At 38.4% G+C, this 19,378-nt stretch overlaps 1 protein-coding gene across 3 annotated transcripts in view; it reads right to left on the minus strand.

Moving 5' to 3' along the window:
* Positions 1 to 19,378, minus strand: part of clec16a (C-type lectin domain containing 16A) — a 49,926-nt gene that overhangs the window by 20,413 nt on the left and 10,135 nt on the right. For 2 of the 3 annotated variants that reach the window (XM_084743405.1, XM_084743403.1), the window contains exons 6-15: positions 16,070 to 16,193; positions 15,276 to 15,450; positions 14,686 to 14,736; positions 14,137 to 14,253; positions 7,806 to 8,124; positions 5,268 to 5,379; positions 5,078 to 5,178; positions 3,423 to 3,542; positions 2,967 to 3,076; positions 783 to 827 (exon numbers count right to left, since the gene is read on the minus strand). In XM_084743405.1, the coding sequence (XP_084599531.1) occupies positions 783 to 827; positions 2,967 to 3,076; positions 3,423 to 3,542; positions 5,078 to 5,178; positions 5,268 to 5,379; positions 7,806 to 8,124; positions 14,137 to 14,253; positions 14,686 to 14,736; positions 15,276 to 15,450; positions 16,070 to 16,193 (1,274 nt within the window). The remainder of the gene's footprint in view (positions 1 to 782; positions 828 to 2,966; positions 3,077 to 3,422; positions 3,543 to 5,077; positions 5,179 to 5,267; positions 5,380 to 7,805; positions 8,125 to 14,136; positions 14,254 to 14,685; positions 14,737 to 15,275; positions 15,451 to 16,069; positions 16,194 to 19,378) is intronic. The other variant, XM_084743404.1, reaches the window with a different exon arrangement.

The raw sequence follows: 19,378 nt of genomic DNA on the forward strand, positions 1-19,378 counted from the left end.
AAGTATATTTTTTCATCAAGACAGCCTCTTTTTTCAGTGTTCAAAGGTTGGAGTCAGTGCATTAATCATTAATCTAAATGCTGAACTTTCCTGCCTCTCTGGGCCTTTATGGTCCATGTGGTTAAACTGTGAGAAAGTCAAACCTAACTCCTGTGACTGATTCAAAAAATGATCCCAAATACTCAAAGAGAAACAGAAAGCAGTTTGCTCATGTGCGTGACAGTATATAATATACATGGGAAACACTTTCAGTTTTACCTATTCCATTTTCAGGGAAATGGTTTCAATAATTATCAGTGGACACACTCAAACACCATGGACACATATCAGACAAACATACTTAACAACAGGTGTGTGATTCACCTTTTGTTTTGACATGCCTCTCAAGAAGAACTGGTTATAACAGCAGATCGGCTGTTTGCCTGTCTGGCTGGGTTATTCTCCCTAAATTATTGTTTTTCTGTCTGTCTGCCCATCCCAGTAGCTGTCTCTGTCTAAGCATCCAGAAACATGAAAGTTTTTCCGTGGTATTCCTGAAATCCTATTGTGCTAAAGCAGTCAGTGGAATGCTAAATATTTTGCATTAATATCATTTGTAAGACATTGTTAGTTCGGTGTCTGCTTTCAGCTGTCAGTTGTCCTTTTACTTGTTGTTTATACTTTTTTGTGTTTATATACTGCATGTATGTGGGTAGATGGAACTGAAACACTCAGGTTTAGGTTAGTGGTGCATGTGTCTGTGCATTGGATTGATAAGAGTGTGTGTTGCTCTGTACACTCACTTTGTAGAATCTCCGCAGTAAATGCAGACTTTCTTCCCTTGCACCCTGCAAACAAACGTGTAAACATTCATATACCAGTATGAAATAACTGCACATATGCAATACACATATGTGGCACAGACAGAAACAAAGCTGACCTATCTTCATTAAATATAAGAAACAACAAACACGTTGAAGACACAAATTGTACATTGTGTTTTATATGTACACAATCAACCAATGTATTTAGAGAAAAAACTTTAACAAATTCTCCTTTTTCATTATTATCATTATCATTACTATTATTATATCCTAAAATGAAAAATAATATTGAATTAATCTATGCTGCTGCAAATTCAGGGATTCTGGGGGGGAAATAATCATAAAACAATTGAGTGAGATAGTGGTGGGACTGACAAAAATGATGATTTTACATTAACATTTATTTGAATTTCAAAATATTAGCTTGAATATCAAACTATATATTCTGAATATTATGTATATATAATAACAATACTACTATAATAACTATATAATAATGTTTAATTCAACAACAATGTACAAGAAACTTAAGTAGTACTTAAGTAACCCTAACCCCCTAACCTTACTTAAGTACATTAAGTCAGAACTAACTGTATCTTATGCTTCCTGCTTGTTCCTGAGAAAGGGAAACAGCAGTTAATGAAGTAAAATACAGCCATTCCGTCACTCCTGCCCTGTGTTATGCAAGACCAATTCTTGTAACAGAAAAAGAGAGAAATAAAGGAAATAAAGGAAGGATAGTTAGGTGCAGCCAATGTTCTTCCTGCACTGACATTAGAAAGATCTGGAAATCCCACAGCAATATGACTGATCAAGATTGATACTGAACAAACTCATCTTAGAAATGCTGGTCTGTTTTCCTGCCAGAGATTAGTAGCTTAAATGGTCAACTATTTCCTCATAGTTTGGCGGAAAGAGAATCATCAGGGCCAGGGCCTTCTGTACATAAATTTTAACAGAATTGTTATTTTTCTGAGTCAGTATTCTGGCATTTGGCCTTTGTTGGATAGGACGCAGTAGAGAGCCAGAAGTCACAAGTAGCAAAAAAAATAAGCAAAATGAACTCTGACTTTGACTAAAAGTAATGATAATTCCTGGCAAGATCCTTGACATTAACCTCTTCCTTAATGTTTAACTGTGACAGAAGTGGGAAATTCTTTAAGCAGAAACCCCCCGGTGATGCTAAACTGACTGATATCAATACCAAGTAAAGCCTGGCCATACCTGCTAAAAAAATTATTGTAAAATGACCGTGGTCATTTGACAAAAACATAAAAATAAAAAAAAAAACTAAACAAAACACACAAATAACAGCACATCAACTTCCTGTAACTCAAATGAACTGATGTGACAGAAGAGGAAATGAAAAATTTCCCTGAAGGACGAGAAAGAAAATTCCTGCTGGGTAGGAGAAATACAAGAACAAGAGTCAGAATGAGTAACAAGGGAGGAGAAGAACAGTTAAGGGGAAGGAGCAAAAAGGATGATTCGGCTTGCTGTTGGGTCGGTTGGGTCATAACCACAAATTAGCAATCAATGAGAGGCCCAGCAGCTATGGATTCTGAGGAAGTGACCAGGGAGTTGTTTTACTGAACTGCTCTTACCCTCTGATCCATGAAACTCTTGGTGTGTGTGCATCAGAGCATGTGAGCGGAGTGGAGCGGTAAGAATTTCGCTCGCTCATGGAGGTGTTTGACCCCTCCGCTCCGCCGCTCAAAGCCGCACCGGACCGCTCAACTTATTTTTTCTCCACACTCAACTCATATTTCATCCCACTCCGCTATTCACTCACTCCAAAAACGAAAAATCTGCACTGTAATTCAGCTTTAGTCTAAACGGTAGCCTGTCGGCCAAAACGCACTCACTGCTTCAATGTACATGCGCTTTTTCAGGCAACGTTGGCTGTTCATACGTATCTATTTATTTCATCACTATTATTATTGTTATTGCCGACTTGAGTTAAACATTGTGGGGTCAAAAAATGTCTGCCTATATTAAGGTGTGATGCGGTGAGGGGCAGGGATTGATATGAAAACAGAGGCACACTATCCCAATATTTGTGAGTTCCAAACCTGATAATTTTAGTGTTTTATCTGCTGGTATTAATAATTATTATTGAGGCAGAAGAAATGTAAGACATGTACATGTTTGTGTGTATTGTACCTCCAGGCAGGCCAGATGAACATCTTTGATTATACAGTGATTTCCAGACAGCACAGACTGCTTTAATAAAAGGCAGCTCAGCTCCAGGGTAGCTAGACGCACTTTACCATCTACAAACACACATGAGAGGAATATATATGAATGTGATGAGGATAACTTACAGTAGCTCTATATTGGCTTAACAAAGCAAAGTTTACATGGAATAAGGTGTACAATGATCATGTCTAATAGGTTATTAACGGACAATAATGTGTTCATAAAACAACATAAATTCATTTCCATTCACTTGCACAGAATCTATATATAATGCATGTTGTCTTTCTTCAGACTGTGTATGTTCAGCCTGGAAGAAAAGGCTGGTACTGGATTTAGACTGAGGGCCTGGCTTCTTTAATCGCTAATTAAAATAACTTAGGATATTAAAAATGTTAGGTTGTGTGTCCGTGTGTGTGTTACCTGGCTGTGCTGCTTGGCTCATGACTCTGATCAGTCTCTCTACCAGCACCAGGCTGTAGGAGCTCCTCTCCTGGTCGGGAACTGGCAGCTGCAGGCGCTCTAGAAGATCTCGGTTTATACCTACAGACAGACAGAAGGACAGTTAGGCAGACCAGGTGAGGAAAAAAATTAATGCAGACTTCGTGGCATGAACATAAATACTAGGGCTGCCCCCGACTAAAACTCTTTTGCACGTTCTGCACTCCTTCATACTGCGATTTATTTCAACCAAACCAGAGTTAGTGATTGTTGGAACAGCAGAAAGATGAACCAAGACGTTTCTGGTGTGTATAATTTTGTTTGTGTCGAGTCTGAATGATGCTGACGATGTTTTACAAAAGGAGTCTAGTAAGTTTGGCGAGTGCTACAATTCAGCTGTTTCTGTATGTATGTAGCTTACTCTTTTAAAAAGTGCTCTCCTAGTCACAATCTTTTCTATATTGTAGTTAAACACTTAGAATAACAATCTGAGCCTGTCAGCGGCAAAAACAAGCGCAAGCAAACACGTGAGCATTACCTGCTCCGCATCCTCGACGATACTCTAAGGCGTGTCACTTGCACTCCATTACTATCACTCTTCTCCTTTTCAATCACTTAGTTTTGTGGTTTGTGGTACTTTTTACAGTTTACAGCTTGTCATGCTGTTTCAATGCTCTTTGCACAATCGTGCAGCTAAAACATGAGAAAGAAACTTGTTTACCAACAACTCATTTTACCTTCTCTCATGGCACATGCTGTCAGAAGGATTTTTCTTTTAATAAGTACGCCAGTTAGTATAAAAAAATATTTTTAATTCCTCAATTAAATGTTTAACATGTGCATTTTTGTAAGCCTCTATCAGTTTTATAGTAAAGCACACTGACTGACAAAGGAAAAATAAAACTGAATGCTCGACTGGAAGAATCTCAGTCTACTGAGGGGTCTCCGACAATGAAGAGTGGTTAGTGGTTCGTCTGTGTAGCTGACGTTAGCAGTTGGTCTAAATAGCCAATGTTAGCAGTAGGTCATTCCTGTAAATCAGATGTTGAGGTCTTGGATGATGATCACTGTTCTTTGATGTTCCTCTTTAAAGACAAAATAATGCAAAATTTCCAAATAGTGAAAAATTTCTTTTGGGAACTGTAAGATTAGCTGGTTTTATTGAGACCAGAGTGGTGTTGTGAGAGTCATGACGTGTTGTAATGTGTGTCCTGTGCATGGCATATTTATTATTTATTTTAAAATGTACCTTAAAATTGTAATCCTGCTAATAATCCCCAGTTTTTCTGCAAATGTAATGGGTTACAGTAACCTTTTTTGTAATCTAATTATGCAATCCTATTACATGAACTGTAACTGAACAATAGAACCTTCATGAAGGTAGGATTTATTGCAGACCTCTTGTATTACACTTCATTACCTTTAGCTAGGTGTACCTTATAAACTGTTGTACACAGATACAAATATAAAGTAGGACATTACATACACATATATAAACATATATAAACACTTATGCAGAGCATATACGCATCTCCAATATGGACTCTAGTTACGTTAATTTCTCTGGTGTGCCAAGAATGAACCACAATAACCAAACAACGGAATGAACATGCGTATAAATGAAGAGAAAGGCCAACCTTTGCTATGTGAGACAGCATAAAGCAGGCAGAGGACAAACAAGGCGTGGTAGTCATCATTGGTGCAGTCGAGGGCACTGTACACCATGTCTAGGAATGGTCTGCAGATAGACAGAAGATATCATCAGTCCATGGACACTTCAGTCTTTCCTCTTGACAGCTCGGTGTGTTCAGATGTGTGCGCATGTACCTGCTCCTCTGTGTGTGTGTGCGAGTGGCTGCAGCAGTCTTCTCTTCATCTGTGATGTTCTGCTCCGTCAGCTCTGACACCTTGCACTTCTCCATCACCACCATCTCTATTTCTGTGCACACACACATACACTCATTGTAGTTAATTACATAAATGTCCATACGTGTAAAATGTTCTTTTTTAATGCATACTGTTCTCATCACACAGGCTAAACAGAAACACACATCATAGAAGAAGAAAATGTCACCAGTGATCATGAATGTACATTCTGAAGTGCTTCCTTCTCACCCTTCACTACTTCAAATTTTTGATGACGTGTTACTGCAGCAAAGAGGAGTAGAGAACAAAATACTGGTTTTCAAAGGATAAAATTTGATGTAAGCAGGTATGTCAAATGTTGGTAATATTTCAGCTAATGTGTTACAGCATGTCACCTCCTGAGTACCTATCTATCCTTCAAAAAAAAAAAACTAAATTGTTTCCTGGGTATGTATATATGTATTTATTTTGTTTTATATTTTTATCCTATTCCATTCTAAATTTAATTAAGCATCTGTATATATTTCATATTTTGTGTGTGTTATTAAGGAAATACAACTCTTATTTGGGTGTACAACCCTGGGATGTATAATAATATATAACCCTGAATCCTTGAGAAAGTACCAAATCTATAAAAAAAGAATGAACTACGGACTCATTCAAGACCTCATTTCAGATCAGATCTGAATCTTGGCTTGCAGTACAGCTTACCAGATAATGTTCAGTGACTTCTTTGTACCAGCACTGTGTGCAGGTTGCTGATTACAAAAAAAAAATCCTATCATTCGAGTTGCTGACTTTTTTTCTCTTTTTTTTTTCTCTCTTTGCCATGGTATTGAAAGAGGTATCAACTATAATTTTTGTTATACTAGCATTTTATCAAAGTTTGAAATTCTGGTAACAACTTCAAAAACATTCTTCTTTTATCACTTTTCTTATCGATCAGTTAAGTAGGGTAGGTGTTGTTTTTCCACCCCGAATGGCACATGATTCATCTTGAAACTATCTGCTCCACTGCAGCCCACGATGCTATTAGTGTTAAAGCCAGTGCTGTCAAAAACAATTCTGTGCATTTAGGTCTTGAGAAGTATTGCAGCACAGCGCCAAGACTCCCTGCAAAGAGTCTATTCAGTCAAAGTGGAGAAGGAATCATTTCAGATGAGTGAAATGGTCACAATTTTACTTAACACAGACACACACTCCAATACTAACAAACATACACATGCACACAGAGCAGGAGTGAGAGACAGGCGGAGAGGTGAGGAGCACAGGATGGATGGTGTGTCACCGTGGAAATGGACAGTTGGCTGCCATGGAGATTGTGCTGGACATGTGATAAGTGGTACCATGGTAACCAACGGGAAACTGAAAGGTGCCAAACAGGGGAAGCAGCAGACAGAGGGAGGCCTCATCTCAAAACTAAGCAAAGAGGAATGTTTTCCTGCTTTTGCTTTTTCTTCTTCTGCATTTTCTTTTAGGCTTTTCTGTTCTTAGAATTTGTTGTTTCTATGAAATCCTGCCTCATCAGGAAGCTCAAGAGGCCCCACAGTCTAATCTGAATTTGGCAATAGAGGGTATGCTCCTGATGTCACAGTGGGCAGTGTCATTCTTGTTATATGAGTCACTGCCATTATACTTACTGAAAGGCAAAAATACTAGTGAATGGCAGCATTAACTTTCAGCTTGAAATAAAAAAACACATCTAAAATGAGAATATATCTTTTTACAGACTGACAAAAGCTAAATAAAAGAAAAGCAAATCGACCACTGCAATTCACAGAAACAACTGGAGTCCAGGTATGTTGGATTTTTGGGTAAAATAATACATTAAACCTCAAGCATTCCTACTTCTAATGACTAATGCTACTTTGAATTAATATTTAGCATCTTTTATTTATGTTCTGTGCACCAATCATGTATCACATCACGAATCCTTGCACTGCAGCATGCAAACTTCTTTCTCTAATAACATTAAAAAAATAATAAAGAAAAAATATACAGATCTGTCCACATACAACCAGAACATCCTTTGGTGTCTTTGTCACTTTAATCTTGCCAACAAATCACACTTTATAGTAATGTCAAATGGTTTGCAGTTTCCTCTACTAAAGGCAGCCATGTTGCAGGATGTTTGGTCATTCAGTCTGACGGAGGGGTGTGACCCAGTAGGAAAGTGGCATCAGCACATACCCTCTATAAACAGTAAATGCATTGAGGTGACAGCAGCAGTCAGACGCACATTGAATTAAGCGCCCAAAATGAGAATCGAAAAAGCAGAGCACATTTAGAGTAAAAGTTAGGCTGCTTTCATCTTTTTTTAGCTGTTCTGTCTTTTGAGGAGTTAGTCGCTCTTTTTTCTGTTTGGAGACGAGGGATGCTGCTGTGGTGGCTGTCGGATAACCAGGGTGCATCATGGGAGACTGTGTCTGATTGATGGGAGTAAAGAAACACTCACAAACACAGCCCTGTACTGCTGTGTCCAACGAGACACACACTCACCTTCCGCTGTCTCCCCACTCGCTCTGCTGCCCTTAGAACTCCCACCTCCTCCTCCTCCTACTCCCTCTGTACCTTTTCCCTTCTCCCTCTCCCGGCCTCCCTCCCTCTCTCCTCCTCTGCTGTCGTCGTCCCAGCCCTCCTCTCCTCCTCCGCTGCCTCCTCCCCCTCCCCCAGCCCTCTCGTCATCCTCCTCTTCTCCCAGGTTCTTGTAGTTTGGCCTCTTCTGAGTCCTCTTGCGGCCGCGGTGGCGTGACAGCTCCAAGGAGCGCTCCAGAGACTCCGGAGGCTTGGTGAACCGACGCACACCTCCTGCACTGGCCTGTGGGGATAGCGAAAGATAGAGAGGAAACAAAGGGACAAGGGTGTCAGATGGGAAACATATGCCTGGAAGTGAGGCTCACAGAGCAATTTTTTTATCAACTCTATTTTATGTATAAAGTTACATTTTCCTTATCGATAGCTGAAAGTGCTAACAATCGACTAATCATCGATAGTTAAGGTACAAAACATATTTGTTTTCCCTCGTTTGAAGTTTCCTTACTCAACATATAGCTATGCTAGACAAAATATTACATTTCTGACATAACATACAGTAAAATTACAATTGCAAATTTTGTGCATTTTCCTTAACCAATAGTCAATAACACTAAGAAACACCAAACTGATAAATCGTTATTACTAATATAGATACAAAATGTACTTTTTCTATTTTTTTTCTAATTTTTAAATTTCCTTATTCAACAAATGGCAATGCCAGACAAAACAATATCAAATGAGCTGCAGTTCCTGCCATGTCTAGACTACTGATTAATTATCAATTAATATATTTTATTATATTATAACTGTTAAATTCTTAATAGGAATTATTCGCTTAATGACTAATCACTGATATGTCTAATATAAAATGGTAATCATTCTGTAACTTTGTTTCTTCATTTCACTATGACAGTTAACATATTTGCATTCTGGACAAAACAATACATTTGAGGACATTATCTTGGACACTGGCAAACAAAGATCTATATTTTATGGACCAAACAACTAACTGATTAATTGAGAAGATGATTGACAGATTAGTCAATAATGGAAATAATCGTTAGTTAAAGCCCAACACAGCACCATACCTCCCAGTCTGTGCTGAATGCAAAAGGCAGCTTGATGGTTCAAAACAAGTAAGAAAAAGACAATGGGAGGACGAATGTGTTTAGTCGGGTAATGATAATATTTTTGAGTAAAGGCACTCAGAGACCAGAAACTGTCCTGTTTCCAGAAAGCAATATCACCTGCAACCTTTTACTGGCAGAGATGCATGCAGACACACATGAATTGCATAAGAACATAGACATACATACATACACAAAAGCATGTTTGCATAACTGATATGTGGTTATATCCTCTAACACACACACACACACACACACACACACACACACACACACACACACACACACACACACACACACACACACACACACACACAGAGAGAGAGCCTTACAGTAAATCCCTCTTGCACTATCTTCTTGATCAAAGTCTGTTAAAACACACAAACCACTTCTTCCCTGATAAACTTTATCAGAATAGAGAAGAAAATGACCACTAGACAGCATACAAGTATGCACACAAACACACGCACACACACACACACACACACACAGACAGATCTGATCAGGGGCTTTGAGGTCACTTCTGTGAAGCCATACTGGAACTAGAAGAAATCAACTTCTCACATGCAGCCCTAAAACCTGCACCAAATAGCTGATACACACACAGGAAACAGCTGATAAGAGATAAGATGCTTGCTGAGCAAAGATGTCAACACTTGCTAACAGTAAAACTAACTAATGATACTGACAATATATTATACTACGACTCATTCTAATGATAAAATTGATAAAATACAGAGAAGTGGTTGTCAAAGAGTTAAATGTGTTTTTTAATGGTATGCGTTTCAGATTAAGTGAGTCCTATTTTCGACTATTATTATGAAGCATAATATAGCTAAACACCTTAACTACTCATTTCAACAGAATACTTCAGAAGTCTTTTTAACTCATCCTGTAGCCCACTTCACTTTTAAAAACATTATATCTCATTATATCTGTACCATCTATCTGTAACACTCAGTACATCTCAGTACTTAGGATTGTACTGTAGTTATAGCTAAAAACAGAGTCTGTATGCTGTCAGGCATAAACCACATACGTGTGTGTGTGTGTGTGTGTGTGTGTGTGTGTGTGTGTGTGTGTGTGTGTGTGTGTGTGTTGCACCTGTTAGCTGACTATGTTCTGGTAAACCGCTCACACTCTGAGCCAATGCTGAGAAATTAATGGAGGTCAGGGAGCACGTACGGCAAACCTACTGTGCACGCGCGTGCGCACGCACGCACGCACACGCACGCACGCACGCGCGCATACACACACACACACACACACACACACACACACACACACACACACACACACACACACACACACACACACACACACACACACCCCATTTGCAGGTCAAAGATATACTTATGAATGCAGAAAACTAAAACAGCTGCATATGATTTGGGGGAAAAAAATAAGACATTTGTAGAGATATGAAAATGTTGACATCATATATCTAACTGGTGCACTTGCAAGGAAACACGTGTATTTAAAAAAAAAACAAAAAAAAAAACAGAATCACTTCTTCCAGGAAAGACATTTGGGTTAGGTGAGCCAGCTCTGTCACCGTTCCATCATGTGACCTAATTTCCTGCCACATCACAGACAAACAGGAAGTACCATTTGACCACCTGCATAGAAACACAACACATGCCTCATGTGTGTTTCATCTACAATAAATCAAACAATAACAAAAGAACAGGTCTATCTGATGTGGTGGAAACAATAAATACCCACAATCCAACATACAAGAGTACTTATGTAAAACTTTTCTAAAAATCTCTTTGTGGAGATATCTATATCTGTTTATTGTAATTTATCATAAAACGACCATGATATGTCATCACAGATTAAGGAAACATGTTAAGTTAAAATACTTGCTTTTCTGACTGGCAACAACACTACAGCCACTGTGTCCTCCCCTGAAATATTTATTCCAGCCCATAACTTATAGTTTAAATATATGCCGAATGTTCGCCAAATGAGTGAGTGTCTGTATATGAGTCATAAGAAATTATCAATAATGCTTTAGAGGGAGTAGATGTTTATATTGATTGCATTAAACAATATGTTAATGGGGTCTGGCAGATTGTAAGGCAGCCAGTTACTGAACTCAAACTTCAAAGTGTATAGTTTCGGAGCAGTGGGCTTTTGTTTTCAGGATAATGAGCTTGACTTTACATCGACACACAACTGATAGTTACATACAGTGGATCAACTTACAGCCTAAGACTTGTCATTGTCAGATTAAATTGTTTGGCTTATCTTGTGCAGTGTTCCTGCAGCCTGCCTAAGCCTCCTTGAGCCAAAGGAGGAGGGGCCAAAGGGAAACAACTCGTTTCAACCATAGACTGTATATTAAATTGGATTTCAACCTATTTAATATACTGTCTATGGTACCAACTTGCTTTCTGGACTGCAGGACTCAGTTTTGGATGCACAATTGTTGATTTTCTAACAAGAAATCATTGTGCGAAAAAATGCAGGAATCTTATATGCAGAATGCAACACATGCATTTGAACAAAGATATAAGCACATTCAGGTAATGAAAAAGGACACAAATAGACACACATCACTGCAGGTTAATAAACAAAAATAGATAAGTAAATGATAATAAATAATAGTAAATAACACCATTTAAATCAGTAACTAGTCTTCTGTTCAGAATAAGAAAACCTGATTTAAATGGCTTAATTCGGTTGTGCCTTTGAAGAAGGCAAGCCATCAAAGCTCCTGTTGTGAGCTGATCAGTGACAAAACAGAGACCAAAAGAAAAAAGAAAAAACACAAGAACTAACACAGAAAATGAGAGGGACTATCTGCCTAAAAAAGCCACATGACAGTGACATTTTAGTTGCTTCTTTAGAGTATACATATAAACATTATATTTCTCTAATATCTTGACAAGTGCAATGCAAATGTTTTAAAGTCCACAAAATACAGAGAAAAGCATAGCTGAATGAATAGTTGGCAGGCATAGTGCGGGTCTGGCTGCCTCCTGTGGTAGACCAACATTGTTAAGACATCACGCCTCTCCTCACATTCACTGAAAAGGTAGGCCACTTCTCACAACAGCCACAGGTCTCACACACACGCAGAGTGTGCACACACACAGAGCGTGCGCGCGCACACACACAGAGCACCCATACACACAGAGCACAGAGAATAACCACAAGAGTTCTCAGAAACGCTCACTACTTCAGCACACCCACCTGGCTTCATAAACAGATGGTCAAAAAAAAAATTTAAGAAGAGGAAGGGGGAGGGGAGGGTCATACAAGAAGTGGAACATGACAGGAAAAGAGAATTTGAAAATATGAGGTGAAGGGAATCAGATGGGGAAGATAAGGGGGAGGCAAGGGGGAGACGGAAAGAGGGAGACAAAAAGAGAAGGGAAATAACAAAGACTCAGATGTAAATACAAAGATGACAGAAAGATGACACAAAGACGTGAGAAAAAGCAGACAGGACATTTCAACTGAAGGCTCAGATGGGAGAAAAGAGATGGAAATGAGGGAGAAAGAGTGCAAAATATGTAAAGAAGAAAAACAATGTAGGTGATTTGCATATTGCTGGCTTGATGTGGGCGAATCATGGAGAAAACCATGGCCCCGTGATCTCATAACCACCTACACGCACTTCTGGAACTCAAGTCTTTGTGTGTGTCTGTGTGTGTGTGTGTGTGTGTGTGTGTGTGTGTGTGTGTGTGTGTGTGTGTGTGTGTGTGTGTGTGTGTGTGTGTGTGTGTGTGTGTGTGGTTACCAGCATAAGTGTGCATATATGTGCGGGACTCCAGACTGTGACCAGCACTACTAAATTTTCCCTAAATCATATACTTTTTCTTGTTACATTTAACACATACTGCAGCCGTCCTTACAAAGTATGTATTGCTGCATGCAGCATGCATACAAGTGGCACTTTCTCATAACATTGCACCTTGAAGTTTGATCCACTTGCTCACACACCCATCACAAAGATTTGTGGGTCAGCATAGCCAGAAAAGCATGCTGGACTGCATTTTGCAAAATCTGAGTGGATGCAGTAGGAGATCCTGGTATTTTTGGCATACTGCATTTGACATATTTTGTATTGAGACATACTAAATCTATTCCTGGCACACTAAGTAGTCTGGTAGTACAGATATTGGAATGCATAGTTTATAACTTGGAGCATAAGTGACACTTGCAAATATGCCATGCATATTTTTGTTTTATTTTTTTTAAATCATCATTGTGTATCATGTGAAACACCGGAGTGATCTGTGTGTGTATGTGTGTGTGTGTGTGTGTGTGTGTGTGTGTGTGTGTGTGTGTGTGTGTGTAGAGCAAGGCGGCCCTATATGCTCACTGTGCAAGCTGCATTGGGTGCCACCTTTTCTTTGTGTCAATGCAGGTGTCAATTAGTGTTGACAGAATGAAGCAGAACTACCCTTCTGGTTATAAAAAAGAAAAAGCACAACATGACAGTGAATTGTGGGAACCAGGTTCTCGTGTGTTCTGTGCTCTACAAGTCTGATGTCAGTAAATACTGATGGGGAGTTTATGAGCTACCCTGTTGTTCATGGTTTGTGTGTCTGCTGACTGAGCTGGACACTTGGTTTTCCTGGGTCCTGCTCTCTGTATTCTGTGACTTTGTATCTGACAAAAGTCAGGGTATTGATTAAATACTGAACTTAAAATGAATTAATTAATAGGACTAATTACCAGGCAGCAGTCAAAACTCAGTCTTAAATTAAATTAATTTAATTAAAGTTCAACATTTTAGATTTTCTACAATTTCTTATTTATGTTAATGTAAGATTTTAGAAAATTTTAAGAAAATGTTTGAAATTTTAGGAGTACTGATGAATGATAAATAACATATATATATATATATATATATATATATATATATATGTATAATATAGTTTATCATTCAAAACTACTCATTTATTCTGTATAGATCTACTGATGGAGCAAATTGTTTTAAAGGAGGGATCACTGGAGTGTGACTGTGTGACTGTGTGACGCGTGTGTGTGTGTGTGTGTGTGTGTGTGTGTGTGTGTGTGTGGTTTTAAATCACATTCACAGAGTGGTGTTTATGTTGACTATTATTTTGTTTCTGTTTTGCATGCTAGCCTGTGCTGTGTGTGTACAGGGTGTTAGTGTTGTTTTCTGAAGCGTGTGTGTGTGTGTGTACCGTGTTCTTGTGCGTGCTGTGTATATCTGTCTGTGGGGTGAAGACAGACAGGTCTCCATTGAGAATAACGTCGGCCAGGGCGTTGACCATTGGCTGATAGTGGATGATCAAAAACACCTGTAAAACATACAGACATGCACGATAAGAAAGTAATCGGAGTAAAAAAAACATCTTTATTGGAAATCAAATGGAGCACCATATACTGTGTGGTAACAGTCATAACTGTACCAGAAAAGGTCTCTTAAAAAATGAAAACTGTCTTCTTCTATATAAACTGTCCCATAATATCCCCACAGATATGGCTGCCTCCTTATAAGTAACAGGATATGGATGATAACTGTACTGCATATCAAAAATCTAAACAGTACACTTTAAATTTCAGTTAAAGTTTGAAGCAACTAAAGATGTTCACTTCACACATGCAGCTCAATATTTTTTAATTTTACTCTTAGAGCATAATCTCTTATTCCATATTTCTGGGGGATAAAACTGTGATATAACATATACCAGTTTTTGGTGATGGTAGCGTTTGATGTGTGTGTTGCTTACTTGAGACAGCAGGTAGAGGGACACCTGAGGGTTGATTTTTCGCTCCTCAGACTAAAAAATAAAAATCAAAGGCCAGTCAAGGTCACACATATAGCTGGTACCAATAGGAAGATACAAGAAACTTTAAAATGAGAGGATTTAATAAGATTAAACTTGAGACCACAGAGCTGGATCATTTAATAGCTTAAAAAGGACCATAACAGTAGGTTTTATGTTTATGCCAAATACCTTCGATTTGTTAATGATTTTCCAAAGCATGCAACAGACCACTCAACATTTTGATAACTATTGAATTTTTGTCAAATTTAACAGATTTATGTTTGATAATCATTTGTAATCTAACATCAAACTTCCAAAAACATCACAGTTTATACTGCAATACTATTACTATTGTTCAAGTCTCTGAATTGATTTTGATGGTTTACTAAAATGAACTTTTGGAAGGTAAAAACAAAAACTCACACATTTAATAATTACAGCGCTGCTCACATGAAAAACCACTGGTATGGTCCTTTAAATCACACCACATCATTACATCACATCGTCAGTGGAGCCTCATTCATTTAGACGAGCAGGAGAGGGTAACATACCGTCTCAGGGCTAACCAAAGAGTAGACATAGAGAGGCAGGAACAGACGGTTGAGGAGGTGGTCGGTCAATACGTCATTAAGGAATTCACAGTTGATGATGAGGATATCGTTCAGATAGTGGAGGTGGTCAAGGTGCTCCGCCACCAGGTCACTTAACTTCCCTCTGTTTTTATGTCTGGGACACAAAGAGAAGCAGAGTGGTCAAGAATAAAACACCTGCAGGTGAAAAAGTTATGGCCTTCATGCATGCATTGTACATTATCTTAATAAATATATGGGCAAATATTTCTCCAAAACTGCACATCACTGAGCTAGCCAAGCAGAATATTTGACAGTACAGGGCTCAACAATACGGATTGCTCACTTGACCACCAAAAATACAAAAAATCATACAGTGGCAAGTAAAAATTTAATCTGAGTCCTGACGGGGACCCTCAGTTGTTGTCTATCAAATGGTCCCTGCCTGGGTGTTAATCTATAAGGGTAAATTTAACAAACATGGCATCTTGATGAATGGGTACATTCACAATATTAACAATGAAAAACAAAATTCTTCTAAACTGAAAACCACTTAAAAGGAAACTTACAGGATGGTGATTTGGTGAGTTAAAATATAATTTAATGTAAATGTGTGTGTATACACAGCTACATATGTATACAAGCTATACACATTTACAAAGCACCATGGCCTTTATTAAAGATGTCAACATAATGTTTACAAACCCAAAACAAGCCTGACCCCTAGAGGACACAGTGAGCTTTACCGAGCTTTGTCAATGATAGATGTCACTTACTCTTCATCTGTCTGCACACACTTGTCCAGTTCGATGACATGGCTGCCAATAAACCAGACCAAGTTGCTGAAATATGGAACTGCTGTCTTATCTCGGATGTAGTGCAGCATGTGCTGGTTGTCCACTAGAGAGAGTAGGGCCAGGATCAAGTTGTGAGTTAGGTTTGTTACCAAAGCTGCCCACATGTATCAAATACCCACACACACTCGCACACACATTTTGTGATCCCACAGAATTACCAGAATGTGAGTTCGATATGATTAAAAAAAGAAAGAAAACCATTAAAATTAAGAGACAACTTAAGAAAATTAACCAACAACATTTAGTCAAATTAAGTACATGAATTTGCCCAGTCAATCCATTGTGATTATGGTATAAAAGGGAATACTACTGAAGTGGGATTAAGAGAAAAGCATGTGACAGGGGCTACCCGTGCTGTAATTACACAAGAAGCTGCTGCTTTTCTAACCAATTTTTTGTCTGTTTAATCCAAGCCACTGATCTGAGACTGTGCTCATCACATGTGCGTCATACAATGATGCTTTCTTCAGATAAATTATCTTTAGATTAGAGGAAAATCTGAGGCAGACTTAGTCTAAATTTGTATTAGTAGCAATGAATTTCATAAGATTAGTCACAGGGCAATAAAAAAAATAGTATAAATTAAAATCCTGTGCAAAGGTTAACTAAGGTTAAGGGGAACTCCACCGATTTCACACATCAAAGTGTTTACAGGTCTGTGGCAGTATTATAGGAAAAAAAATGCATAAAGCCTTTTGTAACTCGAGTTGAAGTCTGATAAATTGCAGTAGTGTCACTTTAAGCAGCACTGACTGGGGCTGAAGACTTCAAGTTAGAAAAATGAAAGAAAATCTGGGGGTGTGGAGACAGAAATGAGCTGACCAGACCTCTGTAGCTCCTCAATTCTGCTTGAGGCTGGAAGCTCAAGGCTACATTGGTCACTACTAGCGTAACACACCCACATCTCTGACCAAACCTACATGTGCATTGTAGATAACATAGCCTCCACAGTTTTACAAGGAAAAATATTGCACAGAATATAAAAGTGATGATTCAACTGATTCAACATCTGTAGTTCTGCTGCATAATTTTTTAAACTATCCATCACAAGTCAACTGTCAATGTTACAGGAGTACAATATTTAATTGGTGGAGTACTCTTTTAAAATTGGGCAAACATCCACAGTATAAAAGCCCTAATATCAGATTAGACCGGAGGCTGAATTGGTTTTTATAAAGAAACAACATCAAAGTTAAATGGTAGGGAAAGGTTAGACTTGGCCTAGAAAGGAGAATAAGCTATATGTCCTCAAATTTACACTGCAACAACAGCCATATGGAATTTACAGGGCAGAAAGATCTGACATCTCTGTAACACAGCATTTGCCAATATATCTAAGGATCCTTTTTAATTTGTCCACTACAATTTACATACATGGTACTTCAAGAAAAAAACAGAAAGAGAGAGGCAACTTAAGGTACTTCTACTCTGTGAATGACAACTTAGCTGACTTGATGTGTACAGTCCTGGTGCAGTAGGCTAACACCTTCTCATGTAGTCAATCAAATGCAAATAAGAGCTGATAATAATTTCACAATGCCAATACACACAGGTCAAACTGGGACAGGTAGTGAATGAGCAGCCAAATCGAATTAATGGATTACATAATAGCAGAAAACAAACAGACAAATCACAAGCTGTCACTACTCAGAGTCACAGTGTCATTCCAGCTTAGTCCATTAGTGGATGAATTGAGAATTAAAGCAGGGAGAGATATTGACTGAATGACAACAGTGACCAAAACTGTCAAACCCATCACCAAAATAACAACAAAGATGTGGGGCTCAGCTGAAATTAAGTCTGTGGAACAATGAACCCAAGAAAAAAAATCATGGCATGCAGGTTTTTCTGCATGTACACAGGTGGGTGAAACAGAGTGGTTTACAACAAGAATTGCAAGGATATTCATACCAGTACATTTATAACAAATACACCATTAGGAACAAATAGGGCTGGGTACCCACAAACACTGACATGTAATTTGTAACAATAACTCATTTTAAATTAACATTTTGAGGTATAAACAACAATATAATCCTCACATTAATGGCAACTATACTTAGCCAACCTGCTGACTGGCTTATAGGCTAATTTAATGTGATTTGGAATAACTGACTGCATTAACAACTGGTAACAGCATAAAAAAATAACAAAACATGTGGATACCAAGCCCTAAGAAAAAGACTGAATGAATGGAACCAACTTACATGAAACTGGAGTTAGGCAGATGGGGCGCGCAGAGGGAGGAGGGAGAGGAGGAGAGAGACAAGGAGAGGAAGAGGAGGAGGAGTGGTTGTTGAAGAGGAGGAGGGAGAGGGGGAAACAGACACAGGGTTAATGTGAGTAAAGGGGCGGCTGTGGAGGGGTGGAGGCTGGGAAGGACCCCGCAGGTATCTTAAAAAATAAATTGCAAACAATGGCACATGTGGAAAAGGAGTTTATCTTACCTAAGCATTTTAAACTTATTTTCTGGAGTTAACATTGTTTTTTTTACTATGTAATATTTTAACAAGAGAAAACTGAAACAAGCAGCTTCCTCAAGAACAAGACATTAACAGTGAAAACGTAACACATCAGAATTTGAATAAAATGACACTAGGTTAGTGAGTCTTTATCCTGGTTAAAATCCTTTTCCAGGTTGTCATTTGTTTCAGTACATGACCCAAGGAATCAGTAAGAAGCATCAAACAGTGACATGTTAAAAAAAAGTTTTCATTGCAACATCCAGTCCTGTTTTCAATGTTGTGACACTGCGAGTTATGAGTTAAAGTTACAGGTCAATTTAAAACGTTATTGAATTTAGAGCTGTAACAATTAATTGATTAGTTGTCAGTCATTAAAAGAGTAATATGTAATAACTGCACATCCAAAAATGAGTCCTGCAGTCCAAATAGTTGGAGCCATAGACAAGATATTAAACAGTCTGAAATCCTATTTAATATACAATCTATGGTTGAACCAAGTTGTTCCCCTCTGTGCCCTCCTGCACTGACTTGAGGTGCTCAGACAGGCTGTTCAAACATTGCACGAACGCAAGACAAGCTCAACACTGTAATGTGACAATAATAAGCGATGACGAATCCTACACTGTCAGTTGCTCAGTTGTTTATAACTGCCAATTGTCTGTCAATGTAAGGCTTGTCCTGAAAACAAATGCCCACTTCTGTGAAAATACACACACTGGAGTTTGATTTCAGAGACCGCCTTCTCCTTGCATTAACATATTGT

Source organism: Lutjanus erythropterus, chromosome 19, assembly GCF_056507025.1.
Source record: "Lutjanus erythropterus isolate fLutEry1 chromosome 19, fLutEry1.hap2, whole genome shotgun sequence".
Lineage (NCBI taxonomy): Eukaryota > Metazoa > Chordata > Actinopteri > Lutjaniformes > Lutjanidae > Lutjanus > Lutjanus erythropterus.